This window comes from Diaphorina citri, unplaced genomic scaffold, assembly GCF_000475195.1.
Source record: "Diaphorina citri unplaced genomic scaffold, Diaci psyllid genome assembly version 1.1 scaffold717, whole genome shotgun sequence".
NCBI lineage: Eukaryota > Metazoa > Arthropoda > Insecta > Hemiptera > Psyllidae > Diaphorina > Diaphorina citri.
The window spans coordinates 149,603-166,573 of record NW_007378150.1 but is presented as its reverse complement, the minus strand read 5'-3'; the positions used below and the strand labels follow the sequence as shown (position 1 = coordinate 166,573).

The window sequence follows — 16,971 nt, the reverse complement described above, 5'->3', positions numbered from 1 at the left end:
GCACTGAGACATTAATCATAATTACTTACTATTATCTACTTATACTTACTTAAGTACACCTAAGTAGGTAAGTATTTACCTAAAGGCATTTAAGGCAAAAAAACCTCAGCATTATTCTTCTCTGATCTAGAAATCGTTGAATCTAAAAGTCGTCACTTCCCTCTTCCTGCTCGGTGCTCTATGTGCTATGCTCTCCGCTCCTTTCAATGGCCCCCTTCATACATAAACAAAACCTTGTTTAGACTGCAGGAGTAAAGGGACTTTTCAGTCTCATTTCGGCAGTACCCATAAACAGGTTATATTCTATTCCTCTTTTGCTCTTAACAAAGAGTACCCACATGAGAGCCCTCATGTTTCACTCTGGGCACCCCTGAAACTTCATTTCACATGACGTAAGAAGAGGGGGGACTCACAGGGATGGGTTGATGGGACTTCCTGTCAATTCTTTCACTTCAGTAGCTACCCGTATGTTTCTAACTGGGTACCTGCTCTACCCATCTTACGTAGGTACTTACCTTCAGTTCATTTTCTCGGGACAAGTGTGGGAATTATTTCCGAGGTACTTGCATCTTTTGTGTCAGGTATTGTGTGTTTTAGAGCTCTCTTCATAGTACTTACCCATAGTACTTCTATTCAGCTCGATTCTAATTTTCTTCTTCCACCGCTTTGTTGTCTGAGGCTGTCTTTATGCTGAGGTTTCTAATGAGGCACCTTAGGTTCCTTGGTATGTTGAATGGGTTGAATGGAATCCGGTATCTACCTGTCTTTGCCTACTTAATGATCGTGATGATTATTAATAAATTAATTATAATAAATAATAAGTAAGTGAATACTTATTCGTCTTATTACTTGTGTAGATGCAATATATTTTTTGTTTAGCGTATTAAAAATATTCCTACGTAGGAGAATTTCTCTGGAAATTGAGGGCATTGATTGAATAGGTACCAAAGTTTCTTTACTTAAGTACATAGTTACTTAATCCCCTACTTTTTCCTAACTGTTTTATTAGATGGAAATTTAGACTGCTCTACAACTCTACACTATTGAGTTGCGTATTAACGGTCGGCATATTTGCACTTTGCTCTTTATCTTCGTATTCCAGTAGGTCTCATATACTAGGTTTGTCTACGATTACAAAGACGTCATTGTTGATAAAATAATTAACTATGCACTGTGTATCTGAATCAGTTTGATTGACATTATGAATACATTGCGTTTTAGATCGCGTATCATGTTGAAGCCCAGTACACACGATCACACGCTAAGTACAACATGCCATAGGTACACAAAAACTTTGCCCGAATAGGTACATTACTTTCCGTACTACCTATAGGATAAAGAAAGTAAAAAGGCCCACTCTGAGGCTTTGGTGTAGGGGCAACAGCCCCAAAAGATGGGTTAAGCTTATATGAATCTACAAAGTACAACATCCTGTCTCATAATTTTGCCTTTTAAAATCATTGTCTCCCAATTCGGTCTTTTGTAAAATCAAGTTGGAAGCCATGTTATAGCGTATGTCCCGGGCTTAACATTTAAACTATTCAAAGCTTTCCTCCTGGAAACGTCTTTTAGAGTTCGCCAGAGGACTACTGTATGATCTCATAAGCCTCACTACTATGCACTAGCGTCATTCCTTACTCTTCTTCTTCTTCTTTACCTTTTCCCACTCAAGTGGGGTCGGCAACTAGCGTCATTCCTTACTGTTTCCTATAATCCAAACAGTTTGAATTCTTGTTAAAGTTCATTCAACCTGAAGGTCTTACTGACGCCAAGCTTCGAACCGTAGTCCAAGCATACTTAAGTTGAATACAATTGGAAATACTTTGAACTTGGAGGAGGGGACCGTATGAATTCGTACGAGATACTTATGCAATGGCGGGCTTTGGTTACCTCAGCACTGACCGTTGAATATCGATTCCCAATGTCCGATATTAGGATGATAGGATGCCAAAGATGGGAAAAGTTGAATGTGGTACTTATGTACGCTTTTGAGTGGGTGAAAATGAGGCATGTGCTACTAGCTAAGGGTGCCGTTCCATTGCATACGATATTACGATTCTATGTGGCAGCAATGTAACCTCATGTATACAGAGTGCTTGGGGTGCGCGCCAAGGGAAACATCCTAACCAAAGGAATCGTAGGCCAATAGGAGTGCTTTCAACCCCGCGAACGACGATTTTACAAATGTGCTTGGTTAATTAAAACCTATCGGGAAGGTTCTGCACTTTTCTGGTTAAACTCAACAATAAATAATTTATATGGTCCTTACAAAACATTATTAGGTAGACCTAGGATCTCTAGATCTTTATTTCTTACTTGGTTATGTAGGTCCTGACCTAACCTAATGACTGACTCAATACTACCTATCATTGTTTGGCGTCAAATATTACTATTCTTGTCATATTTGACTTCTTCAGAACTACGGTGCCCTTGAGTAGCAAAATCTATTGTGATTTAACCGGAATTAGTTCTTATTCCTACACATCGTGGTTTTCCTGTACACTAATGACAACACTGAAGAAGTTCTCATAATGGTTTGGTGCTAACCTATTACTATACTCACGCTACGTCTGTTTTCTTTATGCTATTGTCTTGTGAATATCAATTAGTTTCGACACAGTTAGGGCTCGTTCGCACTTTCATGTTACTTAAATTCTGAAAGGTGTGGGCAATTTTATTCAGCTATCCAGACACAGACTCATCACAGATCTTTTGGGGTAGGACTTTACTGTTAAAACTCCTTTAATTGTATAACTTACATCGTGGTTTTCCTGTACACTAATGACAACACTGAAGAAGTTCTCATAATGGTTTGGTGCTAACCTATTACTATACTCACGTTACGTCTTTGTCTTGTGAATATCAATTAGTTTCGACACAGTTAGGGCTCGTTCGCACTTTCATGTTACTTAAATTCTGAAAGGTGTGGGCAATTTTATTCAGCTATCCAGACACAGACTCATCACAGATCTTTTGGGGTAGGACTTTACTGTTAAAACTCCTTTAATTGTATAACTTAGATTCAACGATTTCTAGATGAGAGAAGAATAATGCTGAGGTTTTTTTTGCCTTAAATGCCTTTAGGTAAATACTTACCTACTTAGGTGTACTTAAGTATAAGTAGATAATAGTAATTATGATTAATGTCTCAGTGCCTACTTAGACGTACGTTTAAGAATAGGATTATGTCTCTAGATCCAATAACCAACACTTAACTAATTTGTATCGGCATCGTGGTCTTTTTTTTTACTATCGTCTAAATATCTACCTACTTACGTGGTACTTACTTTGATAGCAAATACTTTTTGAGATCTTCGGGCTCTAAACCAGTTCTGAAACTTGGTTGTGTCTGGCATCGTATAAGTAGCCTGAAGATAAAGTGCCCAGCTTCCCAATAACCGTTTAAAATCTATAACAGATAGGTACCCAACCTACTGTGCAAAAATATTCGACCGTTAGCAAACCACTACCTACATATACTTACACTATCATTACTTACTTACTTACTGTAAGTAATGTATGATTTAGCATGAAATTGCTAGGTACTAAATTTAAGCGTAGGAGGAATGAACTTAGTGGGACTGTAATGCATAGTGCCTATGTCTAAGACCTGAATACTTAGTACTTAAGTCCGAATTTAATAATTTCTGCATTTAATACTATCATCATCTGCCACACATGATTGTTTTTAGTAATAGTATCGCCCGATAATGATACACTTTTAATATCAATCCTCTGAATCGATCTAAAAAACTGATTCCATTGATTTCATTTCTCAATCAATATCTACTGCTTCACTGGCAGAATGATTAGATGTGCGCTGTCTCAATGTAAATGTACTTCTTATCAATCATTATAATTTATTTTTATTACGTACCTACAGATTTAACAATGCTCCAGGTTCTTGTAAAAAGATCAGATAGATAAATTTTAATAATAATTTCAATTGAAACCCCCGGGTAGCGCACTGGAATAATTCAAGTCCAAAAGAGGGGTTGTCAAAGCCTCGACTTTTTTCCATGAATATCTTGGTTTTGCGTGGAAGAAGTAATAAACCATAGGTACCTACGTATGTAGGTAATATAAGTACCTATACTTAAGTAGGTAAGTACCTATGTACTCAGCTGTACCTACATACTTGATGATTATTTTGCACATTATTTAGGTGTAGGTTCACCTACGCGCACTATTATCTGGAACTCAAAACCCAAAGGTGCGTCTAACGTACACTAGGTATAAACTAGTCGATCAACAACGACTTTCAAGTGATGTTATATCACTTAAAACAGAGTGGAGCGGAGAGCTTTTGCTCTCAGTTCTATCTGGTTTAAAGTCGTCACTTCCCTCTTCCTGCTCGATGCTCTATGTGCTATGCTCTCCGCTCCTTTCATTGGCCCCCTTCATACATAAACAAAACCTTGTTTAGACTGCAGGAGTAAAGGGACTTTTCAGTCTCATTTCGGCAGTAGGCCTATAAACAGGTTATATTCTTCTGACCGCCAAATTCCCCAACGCCAGGCTGAACGAATCAACTCAAATCCTAGTCCCGGCATGTAACTATGTGGACAAAGTATCCAACCTTATATCCACCACTGATAGAGAGTAAGTAGAGAAGCGCATTTGTAATACAGTAGCGTATGCATTTGAAGTCCTTACTTATATCCTCCAAGAAATAGCTGGACGAATTTAGGGTAGTAATAGACACAACATTTGATAATATATGGCCCTAAAAACCAATTGGCAGTATCCAATCTTATATCCACCACTGATAGAGAGTAAGTAGAGAAGCGCATTTGTAATACAGTAGCGTATGCATTTGAAGTACCTACTTAAATATGTCCTCCAAGAAATAGCTGGACGAATTTAGGGTAGTAATAGGCACAACATTTGAGATATGGCCCTAAAAACCAATTTGGTGAAGGGGTTGGAATTGGATATTAAGGTGTGTCCACACATAGTCGGCGGCCGTCAATCGACCATCGATCGATGTGAATTTATTGTGAACACACCTTTAGATTTTAGATAGAAGAGACTCCTTTTTTTTCTACCAAGATATCGGCTTTCTCTCCTTCCCTTCTTTCTCTTTTGTTCATAGTTTTTTCATCACTATTCCTTCCAAGTTGCGGGGAAAGCGGAATTTCCCTCCTTATTCCCACGATTTCTGGTGTTAACTTCTTTTCCGCTTGTTTTTTCAGACCCCTGAGCAAGTACATCATGTGGACTCTGGCTAGTCAATATTTCCCCTACATCTCGAGTAGCTTCCGTCAAACTCAGGATGTGTTCAGAAAAGTCCTGCATGGTAAGTGCGAACTTTCCATAGATTCCTTCTTTTCCGCTTGTTTTTTCAGACCCCTGAGCAAGTACATCATGTGGACTCTGGCTAGTCAATATTTCCCCTACATCTCGAGCAGCTTCCGGCAAACTCAGGATGTGTTCAGAAAAGTCCTGCATGGTAAGTGCAAACTTTCCATAGATTCAATGAATAGTTGGACCATTTTTACTGGGAAGAAGTCTAATTTATCTCACAAAATCCTCTTTCAATTTTCCAGGTAAACCTAATGGATATTCTGACCGCCAAATTCCCCAACGCCAGGCTGAACGAATCAACTCAAATCCTAGTCCCGGCATGTAACTATGTGGACAAAGTATCCAATATGCGACATGCGATGCACTGTGTTGTCTAAGTGAAGCCTACTAACAGACACACTACAGACATTGTGAATGCAATGCTAGTGCAGAAAGTTGACTTGCCCATAGCTAGAGTTAAACGGCCATTTTTATACTCGCTTGTATTTAACGAGCCTGACCCCCTTTATTTTCATTTGCATAAAAGCCTCGAGGCTAAACACCATGAATCTTCAGGTTTGCCATTTGCTCTTTTCTCTAGCTGAAACGGCTTCCATTCTCTCTCACTGTGCTATTGGTGGAGTACACTGAACTTAAACGATAGATGCGGTAACTCTGCACGAAACACGAATAATATAAGTAAGTATCAATATGTAAATATGCACATTTTCTTATCTGTATAATAATCCGCGATGACTTCAGCATAATATTTCTGCTTATACAGCGGACTTCTTACTGGGATTGTGATTGTGATGTTAGATGTTAGTAAGCATAATTTTACGCTGAGCTTACCAAGTGTATGGTCAGCAGAAGAGCGATTTTTACGTCTGCTTTCAAAATCACAAGATCCATTTTGAAGAAATGTGTATGTTTTTTTTTTCGCGTTGGCGTAGTTACATATGTCTTGAACATTTCTAGCAGAAACAGTTCTTTCTTTCTCTATTTGCTCTTTTCTCTAGCTGAAACGGCTTCCATTCTCTCTCACTGTGCTATTGGTGGAGTACACTGAACTTAAACGATAGATACGGTAACTCTGCACGAAACACGAATAATATAAGTATCAATATGTAAATATGCACAGTATGTATCAATATGTAAATATGCACAGTATCAATATGTAAATATGCACATTTTCTTATCTGTATGATAATCGGCGATGACTTCAGCATAATATTTTTACTTATACAGCGGACTTCTTACTGGGATTGTGATGTTAGTAAGCATAATTTTGCGCTGAGCTTACCAAGTGTATGGTCAGCAGAAGAGCGATTTTTACGTCTGCTTTCAAAATCACAAGATCCATTTTGAAGAAATGTGTATGTTTTTTTTTTTCGCGTTGGCGATTTATATAATATATTCTTATGTAGTTACATATGTCTTGAACATTTCTAGCAGAAACAGTTCTTTCTTTCTCTTGCTTACCAAGTGTATGGTCAGCAGAAGAGCGATTTTTACGTCTGCTTTCAAAATCACAAGATCCATTTTGAAGAAATGTGTATGTTTTCGTTTCGCGTTGGCGATTTACATAACATATTCTTGTGTAGTTACATAATTATGTCTTGAACATTTCTAGCAGCAACAGTTCTTTCTTTCTCTTCTAACTAGACAAACTTCCGACTTTCAACGGATATTTCTAATTGACAGCTGTTGTCTCTGAGACATTGACATGTACCTATTGTCTGACTTGTCTTGCCTTCTTGCCCAAGATCAATGAAATCAGTTTTAAGATAAGATTGCTATTAAACATTGCTGTCAAGTGGTCTTGACTTACTCTTTGAGCTACTTTTCAATCGAGTTCATACATAACTGCACACACAAAGGTAAAGATAACGTGTTCATTTTTCCTCTATCTACGATTATCTTTAGAGACATGGGACTTTGACCCGTTACAATGATGTAAAAATTTTCTTTTGCCTTTTAAAAAAATACAGTTTAATCCATATCTCGGGTGAATCTCTACTGAGACTGGATTTTATTAAGTAGTTACTGAGATTGTGTCTGGAGTGTCTGGATCGAATCATTAAACTTTGTCACGAGATGAACTAGACATCGCACATTAAGCAACCAAAGAGGTTATATCCTTTCAGCCTGAATCACTGCTGCAGTACCTACTTGATTGTTTTGAAAAGAAAAGGCAAATGAGTAATTTTGAATTTCAGTTTTTATTGAAAAATTTAAGGGGGAGTGTATTACAATAGAGCTAGATATACGCTGAGACTTCCTGGTAGAAAATGACGCCGTTCAAGGTACTTTCGGAGCACCTTGTACCGGTATGCCATTAGGTCCAGTGACGTTGATGGCTTCTATATCTTTCTTGCCCACTCCAATATTGAAATCAACAATCTCACCGAGTCCCAGGCTCTGGAAAAATTTCTTCGGGTTCATTTTGACGATGGAGGACTTGTGGACAAAGATGTCCTCTTTGTTGTCGAGGCGAGTGATGAAACCAAAGCCTCTCTTGCTGTCGTAGAACTTGACGATACCGCGGACAGTGTGAACTGCAGGAAAGAAAGAGTCATTCCTATAGGTTCCAGATACCGTTTCACTTGAACTCTTGATATGACAATTTTATGAGAATTCCTTTGCTCTTCAAATGACTTTAAGTATCTCATCAAAGTCCATTATAGTTCTCGCAATTTCACTTTTTGGCGGGGAACAATTTATTGATAGTAAATATAAGTAAGGTTTAGTAAGAACGGGTATATCAGCTCTTATACAGAGAATACACGTTTCCCATTGAGCATGCCTATTTCATCAAGCTACATCAAGAGATGAGGCTTGTGAGATAATGTCATGTGTTACCGAGGAACCATTTCTCAAGCAAGATTTACAGCAACCCATGCGACATAAACTTAGAACCGGTCCTTTTCATTGTTTGACCACTTTTCTACATATAAATCATTCTCTCTTGAGTCTTGACATTTCATTACTTTTGATTTTGACTTTCCCCCTGAGGCGAGGCAATTTGCGACTAGGTTCCCATAAAAAATGTGCGATTTCGTGTGAACCACATGGATAAAATGACGAAGTTTGAAAGTGAGTTGGTCTGACAGAAGTGTTAGCGTATGGAGTCATATCTGGCTTCCATTATTTATGGAAGCTCTTGTATACTTGTGTGAGTGTGTACCTACTGCACAAATATGTAATGTAAAGAAAAGGCAAATGAGTAATTTTGAATTTCAGTTTTTATTGAAAAATTTAAGGGGGAGTGTATTACAATAGAGCTAGATATACGCTGAGACTTCCTGGTAGAAAATGACGCCGTTCAAGGTACTTTCGGAGCACCTTGTACCGGTATGCCATTAGGTCCAGTGACGTTGATGGCTTCTATATCTTTCTTGCCCACTCCAATATTGAAATCAACAATCTCACCGAGTCCCAGGCTCTGGAAGAATTTCTTCGGGTTCATTTTGACGATGGAGGACTTGTGGACAAAGATGTCCTCTTTGTTGTCGAGGCGAGTGATGAAACCAAAGCCTCTCTTGCTGTCGTAGAACTTGACGATACCGCGGACAGTGTGAACTGCAGGAAAGAAAGAGTCATTCCTATAGGTTCCAGATACCGTTTGACTTGAACTCTTGATATGACAAGACAAGTCTCTGGGCTACCTATCAGTAAATGGTTTCTTCAATTTAAATTGATCCCAAGGGCAGGAAAAACCTAGACCCTTGAAAAATAGAGTGCGCCTTCAGCATGTGAAGTGTTCCAGACAAGTCTCTGGGCTACCTATCAGTAAATGGTTTCTTCAATTTAAATTGATCCCAAGGGCAGGAAAAACCTAGACCCTTGAAAAATGGAGTGTGCCTTCAGCATATGATGTCTTCGAATCCACTCGACCCCATTTGTTCCTCCATCTATTTGTTCGCACTGTCGATGTCGTCTATAGCTAGATTAGAAAGTTTTTAAAGCAAACGAATAGCTGCTGCCTGGATAAAATCTGTTGTCGTCTATAGCTAGATTAGAAAGTTTTTAAAGCAAACGAATAGCTGCTGCCTGGATAAAATCTGAGGCTAAAATTGGAACCAGGAAAAACAGCATTCCTAAACCTAGATTGATACTTCGCAGATTCGTAGAAGCTTAACCCATCCTTTGGGGCATCCGTCCCTACACCTAAGTCTCAGAGTGAGCTTTTTGAGATATGACAAGACAAGTCTCTGGGCTACCTATCAGTAAATGGTTTCTTCAATTTAAATTGATCCCAAGGGCAGGAAAAACCTAGACCCCTGAAAAATGGAGTGTGCCTTCAGCATGTGATGTGTTCCAATGCACTCGACCCCATTTGTTCCTCCATCTATTTGTTCGCACTGTCGATGTCGTCTATAGCTAGATTAGAAAGTTTTTAAAGCAAACGAATAGCTGCTGCCTGGATAAAATCTGAGGCTAAAATTGGAACCAGGAAAAACAACATTCCTAAACCTAGATTGATACTTCGCAGATTCGTAGAAGCTTAACCCATCCTTTGGGGCATCCGCCCCTACACCCAAGTCTCAGAGTGAGCTTTTTATCTTTATCTCTTCATGGACTTGAAACGTGTTTGCTTCTGTTTGGAGTAACTCTCCATAAATAAGGCGGTCTTTCTCTTTCCAAAGAAGTTCTTATGTATCGTGACCATTAGTGGGATCAGTAGTCCGTCGAAGAATGTGTTGATATTTTATTTGATAAGCTACTCATGTACTTAGTTGGAAAACGATTATAGTTGGTCGATGAGTTGGTGATTCCTTCATAAGGAACTTGAATATACGAGTGATTCCATATTTCATCAGACCTCTGGTTGAATACCAAAGAGATTAAATGAGATTTTTGCTGCTTTTCCACCAGTGTACTATGTCTGCATAATATTGTAAGTACCTAGCACTAGCACTTCCCTTTTGTTAAAAGGCTCTAAGATCAGGGTCTGTTGCCTATTTCGAATGTTGTCTCGCCAAATTTCCTGATGGTCTGTTAAACGATTTTGCCTCAACAGACCCTGTATTTGGATGTTATGGATAAAAGTCGATCAAGTGGTAATGCTTGAAGTAAGAAGCCATGATAATGCCTGGAGATCCAGTTGTTCAGGTGAATGAATAGACAAGGGTCAAAGTGCAATGAATGAATGAAGCAAAATCGGAAGCAATATCTCAAGAAGTAAAAACGGAAAAGAAATCAGCTAAAGGAACAATGTCCCCTTTCAATCAAAGAAACATAACCATTATGAAATACACAAAAAATATTTTTTTATGCCTCCCCCTCCCATGTGGTGCAGATATCAACTCCTACGCTATCAATTATTTCAAAATATTGGAAGCAAGCCATGTTTCCGAGAGAAAAAAAGGGATCTCAATACTAATTAAAGCTGACTTGATAGCTCTGTTTGTTTTAAGATAACATAAAATACGAAGAAAACACATTGCATGGAGTTTTGGATGGGTGGTGTCGACTGAGGGCATTAATATTGTGATTTGTGCTCGCTAATTAGGTCGTATAAGCTACAGGCTGTAAGATTAACAGTGGTACTTGTGCTCGCTAATTAGGTCGTATAAGCTACAGGCTGTAAGATTAACAGTGGTAAATGATATTTATTTATTTGTTATGCTCATAAAGTTAAGATTCGACCAACAAAAAGGCTTCGGCATTAAATACATGTTTTATTTCTATAGTGTTTACTTACTTCATTCACCTCACGTTTTTATATTTATTTATTTGTTATGCTCATAAAGTTTAGATTCGACCAACAAAAAGGCTTCGGCATTAAATACATGTTTTATTTCTAGTGTTTGCTTACTTCATTCACCTCACGTTTTGATTTGCAAAATAAATTTCACCCACTTACTTACTTAGAGTAACCTACAAAAAATTTAGGAATGTAAACAGAACGTATCAAAAACCAAATGTGTAAACAGTGAACAAAATTGTATAAAAACATATAGGTAGAACTCGTCAGTTTTGCTGATAAATGGGAACACCTACATTACATATTTGTGCAGTATAGGTACACACAAGTATACAAGAACTTCCATAAATAATGGAAGCCAGATATGACTCCATACAGTGAACAAAATTGTATAAAAATATATAGGTAGAACTCGTCAGTTTTGCTGATAAATGGGAACACCTACATTACATATTTGTGCAGTAGGTACACACAAGTATACAAGAACTTCCATAAATAATGGAAGCGAGATATGACTCCATATGCTAACACTTCTGTCAGACCAACTCACTTTCAAACTTCGTCATTTTATCCATGTGGTTCACACGAAATCGCACATTTTTTATGGGAATGTAGTCGCAAATTGCCTCGCCTCAGGAGGAAAGTCAAAATCAAAAGTAATGAAATGTCAAGACTCAAGAGAGAATGATTTATATGTAGAAAAGTGGTCAAACAATGAAAAGGACCGGTTCTAAGTTATGGACTTGCAAATTAATTTAAGAGCAGCGAGCGCTAGCTTTATTTGCCATCCCAGTTGATTTTTTTGTCCGACAAGTTTACCGTGATCAAGAATTTTGTGACCAAAACTAAACTAATCTATAGGTTGGTCTGGAAATTATTTATAGGTATTCAAAACACGTTGCACCTTTTTATCAATTCTGTAAATGGATTAGCTTAGAGGGAAATGAGTAAGGGAATTCGAACAGTCCAAACGACAAAATACGAGAGAAAGTCATACTTTTTATAGAGATGTGACGAGAAATTGTTCTCCACAGTTAACTAAGTACAAATTAGATGTGTCCTAAATTTGGAAAGACGAATGTTGAAAAGCAATATTGTTGGCAACAATGACACCCAAAGGAATAAGTGTCAAAATGAAAAAACAAAATAAAACGATAATGATTCAGAATTAAAATGACGAATATCTTTTCTAGAAAATAAAACAAAGAAAACATTTTGAATGTGCTTCAGCGGGAGGGCGAACTGAAATTTATTGCTTTTAAATCTTGGTCATAAAAAAATCTCCCTAAAATGTTTAATGAAAACATTTCAAGATTGCAACAGATGCTAAATTTATGCTGAAAATAGAAACCGGGGGAAACACTTGAAATCAATGTCTAGGGTGAAGAGAGAAACATTGGCAGTATTGAAACAACAGATATCTATTGGAAGATCAACTCTGGAGCCTCTACCGTCATTATTCTACTGTCTCTTGTCTACATTTGAAAGATATCGTTGGAAAGTTGAGGTGAGCGAAATTTTTGGAGCCAAAACATCGAGCTTGTGGTAAAAGCGGACATTAAAATATTAAGCAATCTTGTATTTAGAACGAAGTTAAAAAAGGACCCATTAACAGAACAGCAGACTTGTCCCCCAAAATTGACGTTCATTTTTATGTCTCATATTGTTGACTGCTTCAAAATTCTTAGGATTTTTTTTTACTATCGTCTAAATATCTACCTACTTACGTGGTACTTACTTTGATAGCAAATACTTTTTGAGATCTTCGGGCTCTAAACCAGTTCTGAAACTTGGTTGTGTCTGGCATCGTATAAGTAGCCTGAAGATAAAGTGCCCAGCTTCCCAATAACCGTTTAAAATCTATAACAGATAGGTACCCAACCTACTGTGCAAAAATATTCGACCGTTAGCAAACCACTACCTACATATACTTACACTATCATTACTTACTTACTTACTGTAAGTAATGTATGATTTAGCATGAAATTGCTAGGTACTAAATTTAAGCGTAGGAGGAATGAACTTAGTGGGACTGTAATGCATAGTGCCTATGTCTAAGACCTGAATACTTAGTACTTAAGTCCGAATTTAATAATTTCTGCATTTAATACTATCATCATCTGCCACACATGATTGTTTTTAGTAATAGTATCGCCCGATAATGATACACTTTTAATATCAATCCTCTGAATCGATCTAAAAAACTGATTCCATTGATTTCATTTCTCAATCAATATCTACTGCTTCACTGGCAGAATGATTAGATGTGCGCTGTCTCAATGTAAATGTACTTCTTATCAAATTTAACTTGATGGTCGTGATGATAGGGCATCCATAAGCAATTCCATATCACTTCGATTTTAGTATCAGAACCTATACTTACAGGCTATACCATATACCTACTTACTATGTATTACTACCTATCTACAATAGGAAGGGTACTAGCTACCCGTAGATGTTGGGCGTAGTCTTAGCAATAGAGCAGTGCCCATATCCACTCATTCTGACGATTGTAGACCGTCTATTGTGGAAATATTGTCAATCATGCATGTCTATATCATCAAAATTCCCGCAATTACCCCTACTGCTACCGATTAGCTTGGTTGTGATACGTAAGACGGTAACTCCTCTTTTAACCCAACTAGGGGCTCCGCCCTGCGAGCTGTGTTGTTTCTTGGTCAAGAAATCACGTTTTGTTTAGGACTCTACTCCTTCTCACCATCATTCAGTTGTAGGATTTGTAAGCACTCACCCATACCTGTGTGATTGATTGTCCTTTTTGAGCACTAGGTAGTAGGTAGGTAGGTACTCAAATTAATCAATCTACTGCAAAAAAGACAGCCTCTCTTGAAGAACAACCAACACAATACTTGGTATGATTGTTGAATTTTCAAAATTTTATTGAGGAAATCAGAAGGGTTTTGTTTTTACAAATCAAGTTGTGATCTTCATAGGTTTTTTTTACTTTTTACCATTTGAGTAAGCGGGTACTAAGCGCACGTGAGGCCTGTGGTTTTACTGTGGTGGATATAGGTTGTCTACTTGGACTACAACTATAGGCTATCCTGAATGCAATGTTTTAATTTCCGGCCATCTTCCTCCATTAGGCTATAGTAATAGTGACGAGGTGAGGTCACATGATCTGGTTTTCAGTACATCATTTTGAACCATTACTAATATGGTTTCAGTTTTTAGTACCTTCAGAACCTAGTGATACTGATAGCATACTCGTAGTATGGTTGAAAATTATTGTTTCCGCCGTAGCAAAGAACACGAAGCAATGCGGCATAGGGGAAATATAGGTACAAGTCTCTAATAATTCTAATGGGTTTGACTATTTTCATCAATGGTTTCAAATCACTTATTTTGTACTTATGAAGTACCTATTTACTTAACTAGTGAATTGGTAATCTCTTAAAAGAAATGGCCAAAATATGGTGGAGAAATTGACGGACTGGTATGTTTGAAAAAAAAAAAGTAGGCTGGTCAGTTGGTCAGCCTGGCGTTTCTTTCCCTCGACCAGACTTTTCTGTGTTCTACTGCCCCGGAAACAAAAAAAAAAGTAGGCTGGTCAGTTGGTCAGCCTGGCGTTTCTTTCCCTCGACCAGACTTTTCTGTGTTCTACTGCCCCGGAAACAACTTACTATTGAACCACAGGAATACTCTGTGGGTCGTAAATACACAGGAGTTGATAGTACATATACCGGAATCACACCGGTCAGCAATTAAAGAGACAGAGGTGCTATTACACGAGCAATAGCATGAACCAAACCATGCACTTCGGAGACTCAAGTGGAATTTACACAGAACAAGAGAATGGACCAAAAAGTTATAATTTCGGTACGCATTCTTCGGTTTATAAGTATGAATGACCATTAACCTGCAGATTCTGAATTTGTTTTTCGGACATTTTATGATTCTCTTCCTCTTGTAGTGTGGAAATTGGTTTATTAGTTCAGCTTTGTCTGTGGGTGGCAGCAGTTCTTTGGGTTCAAGGTCTTGTCACAAAATTATGATTGTTTCAGATTCAGATGACCAAAATAGCTGGGTTTCTCTTTCCCAATGTCCCTAGTAATAACTTTTTGGGGTTCCAAGAACTATTATGGGTAAATTTTTAATAGGTTGTGGGTTTAAACCAATTTTTATATCATTTTCCTAAGAATTTTGAAGCAGTCAACAATATGAGACATAAAAATGAACGTCAATTTTGGGGGACAAGTCTGCTGTTCTGTTAATGGGTCCTTTTTTAACTTCGTTCTAAATACAAGATTGCTTAATATTTTAATGTCCGCTTTTACCACAAGCTCGATGTTTTGGCTCCAAAAATTTCGCTCACCTCAACTTTCCAACGATATCTTTCAAATGTAGACAAGAGACAGTAGAATAATGACGGTAGAGGCTCCAGAGTTGATCTTCCAATAGATATCTGTTGTTTCAATACTGCCAATGTTTCTCTCTTCACCCTAGACATTGATTTCAAGTGTTTCCCCCGGTTTCTATTTTCAGCATAAATTTAGCATCTGTTGCAATCTTGAAATGTTTTCATTAAACATTTTAGGGAGATTTTTTTATGACCAAGATTTAAAAGCAATAAATTTCAGTTCGCCCTCCCGCTGAAGCACATTCAAAATGTTTTCTTTGTTTTATTTTCTAGAAAAGATATTCGTCATTTTAATTCTGAATCATTATCGTTTTATTTTGTTTTTTCATTTTGACACTTATTCCTTTGGGTGTCATTGTTGCCAACAATATTGCTTTTCAACATTCGTCTTTCCAAATTTAGGACACATCTAATTTGTACTTAGTTAACTGTGGAGAACAATTTCTCGTCACATCTCTAAAAAGTATGACTTTCTCTCGTATTTTGTCGTTTGGACTGTTCGAATTCCCTTACTCATTTCCCTCTAAGCTAATCCATTTACAGAATTGATAAAAAGGTGCAACGTGTTTTGAATACCTATAAATAATTTCCAGACCAACCTATAGATTAGTTTAGTTTTGGTCACAAAATTCTTGATCACGGTAAACTTGTCGGACAAAAAAAAATCAACTGGGATGGCAAATAAAGCTAGCGCTCGCTGCTCTTAAATTAATTTGCAAGTCCATAACTTAGAACCGGTCCTTTTCATTGTTTGACCACTTTTCTACATATAAATCATTCTCTCTTGAGTCTTGACGTTTCATTACTTTTGATTTTGACTTTCCTCCTGAGGCGAGGCAATTTGCGACTACATTCCCATAAAAAAAAAAAAATGTGCGATTTCGTGTGAACCACATGGATAAAATGACGAAGTTTGAAAGTGAGTTGGTCTGACAGAAGTGTTAGCATATGGAGTCATATCTCGCTTCCATTATTTATGGAAGTTCTTGTATACTTGTGTGTACCTACTGCACAAATATGTAATGTAGGTGTTCCCATTTATCAGCAAAACTGACGAGTTCTACCTATATATTTTTATACAATTTTGTTCACTGTTTACACATTTGGTTTTTGATACGTTCTGTTTACATTCCTAAATTTTTTGTAGGTTACTCTAAGTAAGTAAGTGGGTGAAATTTATTTTGCAAATAAAAACGTGAGGTGAATGAAGTAAGTAAACACTAGAAATAAAACATGTATTTAATGCCGAAGCCTTTTTGTTGGTCGAATCTAAACTTTATGAGCATAACAAATAAATAAATATCATTTAAGTACCACTGTTAATCTTACAGCCTGTAGCTTATACGACCTAATTAGCGAGCACAAATCACAATATTAATGCCCTCAGTCGACACCACCCATCCAAAACTCCATGCAATGTGTTTTCTTCGTATTTTATGTTATCTTAAAACAAACAGAGCTATCAAGTCAGCTTTAATTAGTATTGAGATCCCTTTTTTTCTCTCGGAAACATGGCTTGCTTCCAATATTTTGAAATAATTGATAGCGTAGGAGTTGATATCTGCACCACATGGGAGGGGGAGGCATAAAAAAA

General features: G+C 37.4%; 2 protein-coding genes and 1 long non-coding RNA gene across 3 annotated transcripts in view; 2 read left to right on the top strand and 1 right to left on the bottom strand.

Moving 5' to 3' along the window:
- LOC103511474 (protein gone early) overlaps window positions 1-16,971 on the top strand; it is a 56,098-nt gene that overhangs the window by 4,056 nt on the left and 35,071 nt on the right. The window lies entirely within an intron of this gene.
- Window positions 8,514-16,971, bottom strand: part of LOC103511459 (Y-box-binding protein 2-B-like) — a 22,168-nt gene continuing 13,710 nt past the window's right edge. Inside the window, exon 3 of the mRNA XM_008476182.3 lies at window positions 8,514-8,868. Within this exon, the coding sequence (XP_008474404.1) occupies window positions 8,612-8,868 (257 nt within the window). The 3' untranslated portion in view covers window positions 8,514-8,611. The remainder of the gene's footprint in view (window positions 8,869-16,971) is intronic.
- Window positions 11,147-12,551, top strand: LOC113468378. The gene is made up of 2 exons (XR_003392147.1): window positions 11,147-11,252; window positions 11,402-12,551. It is a non-coding gene; the product is annotated as an uncharacterized LOC113468378 (long non-coding RNA).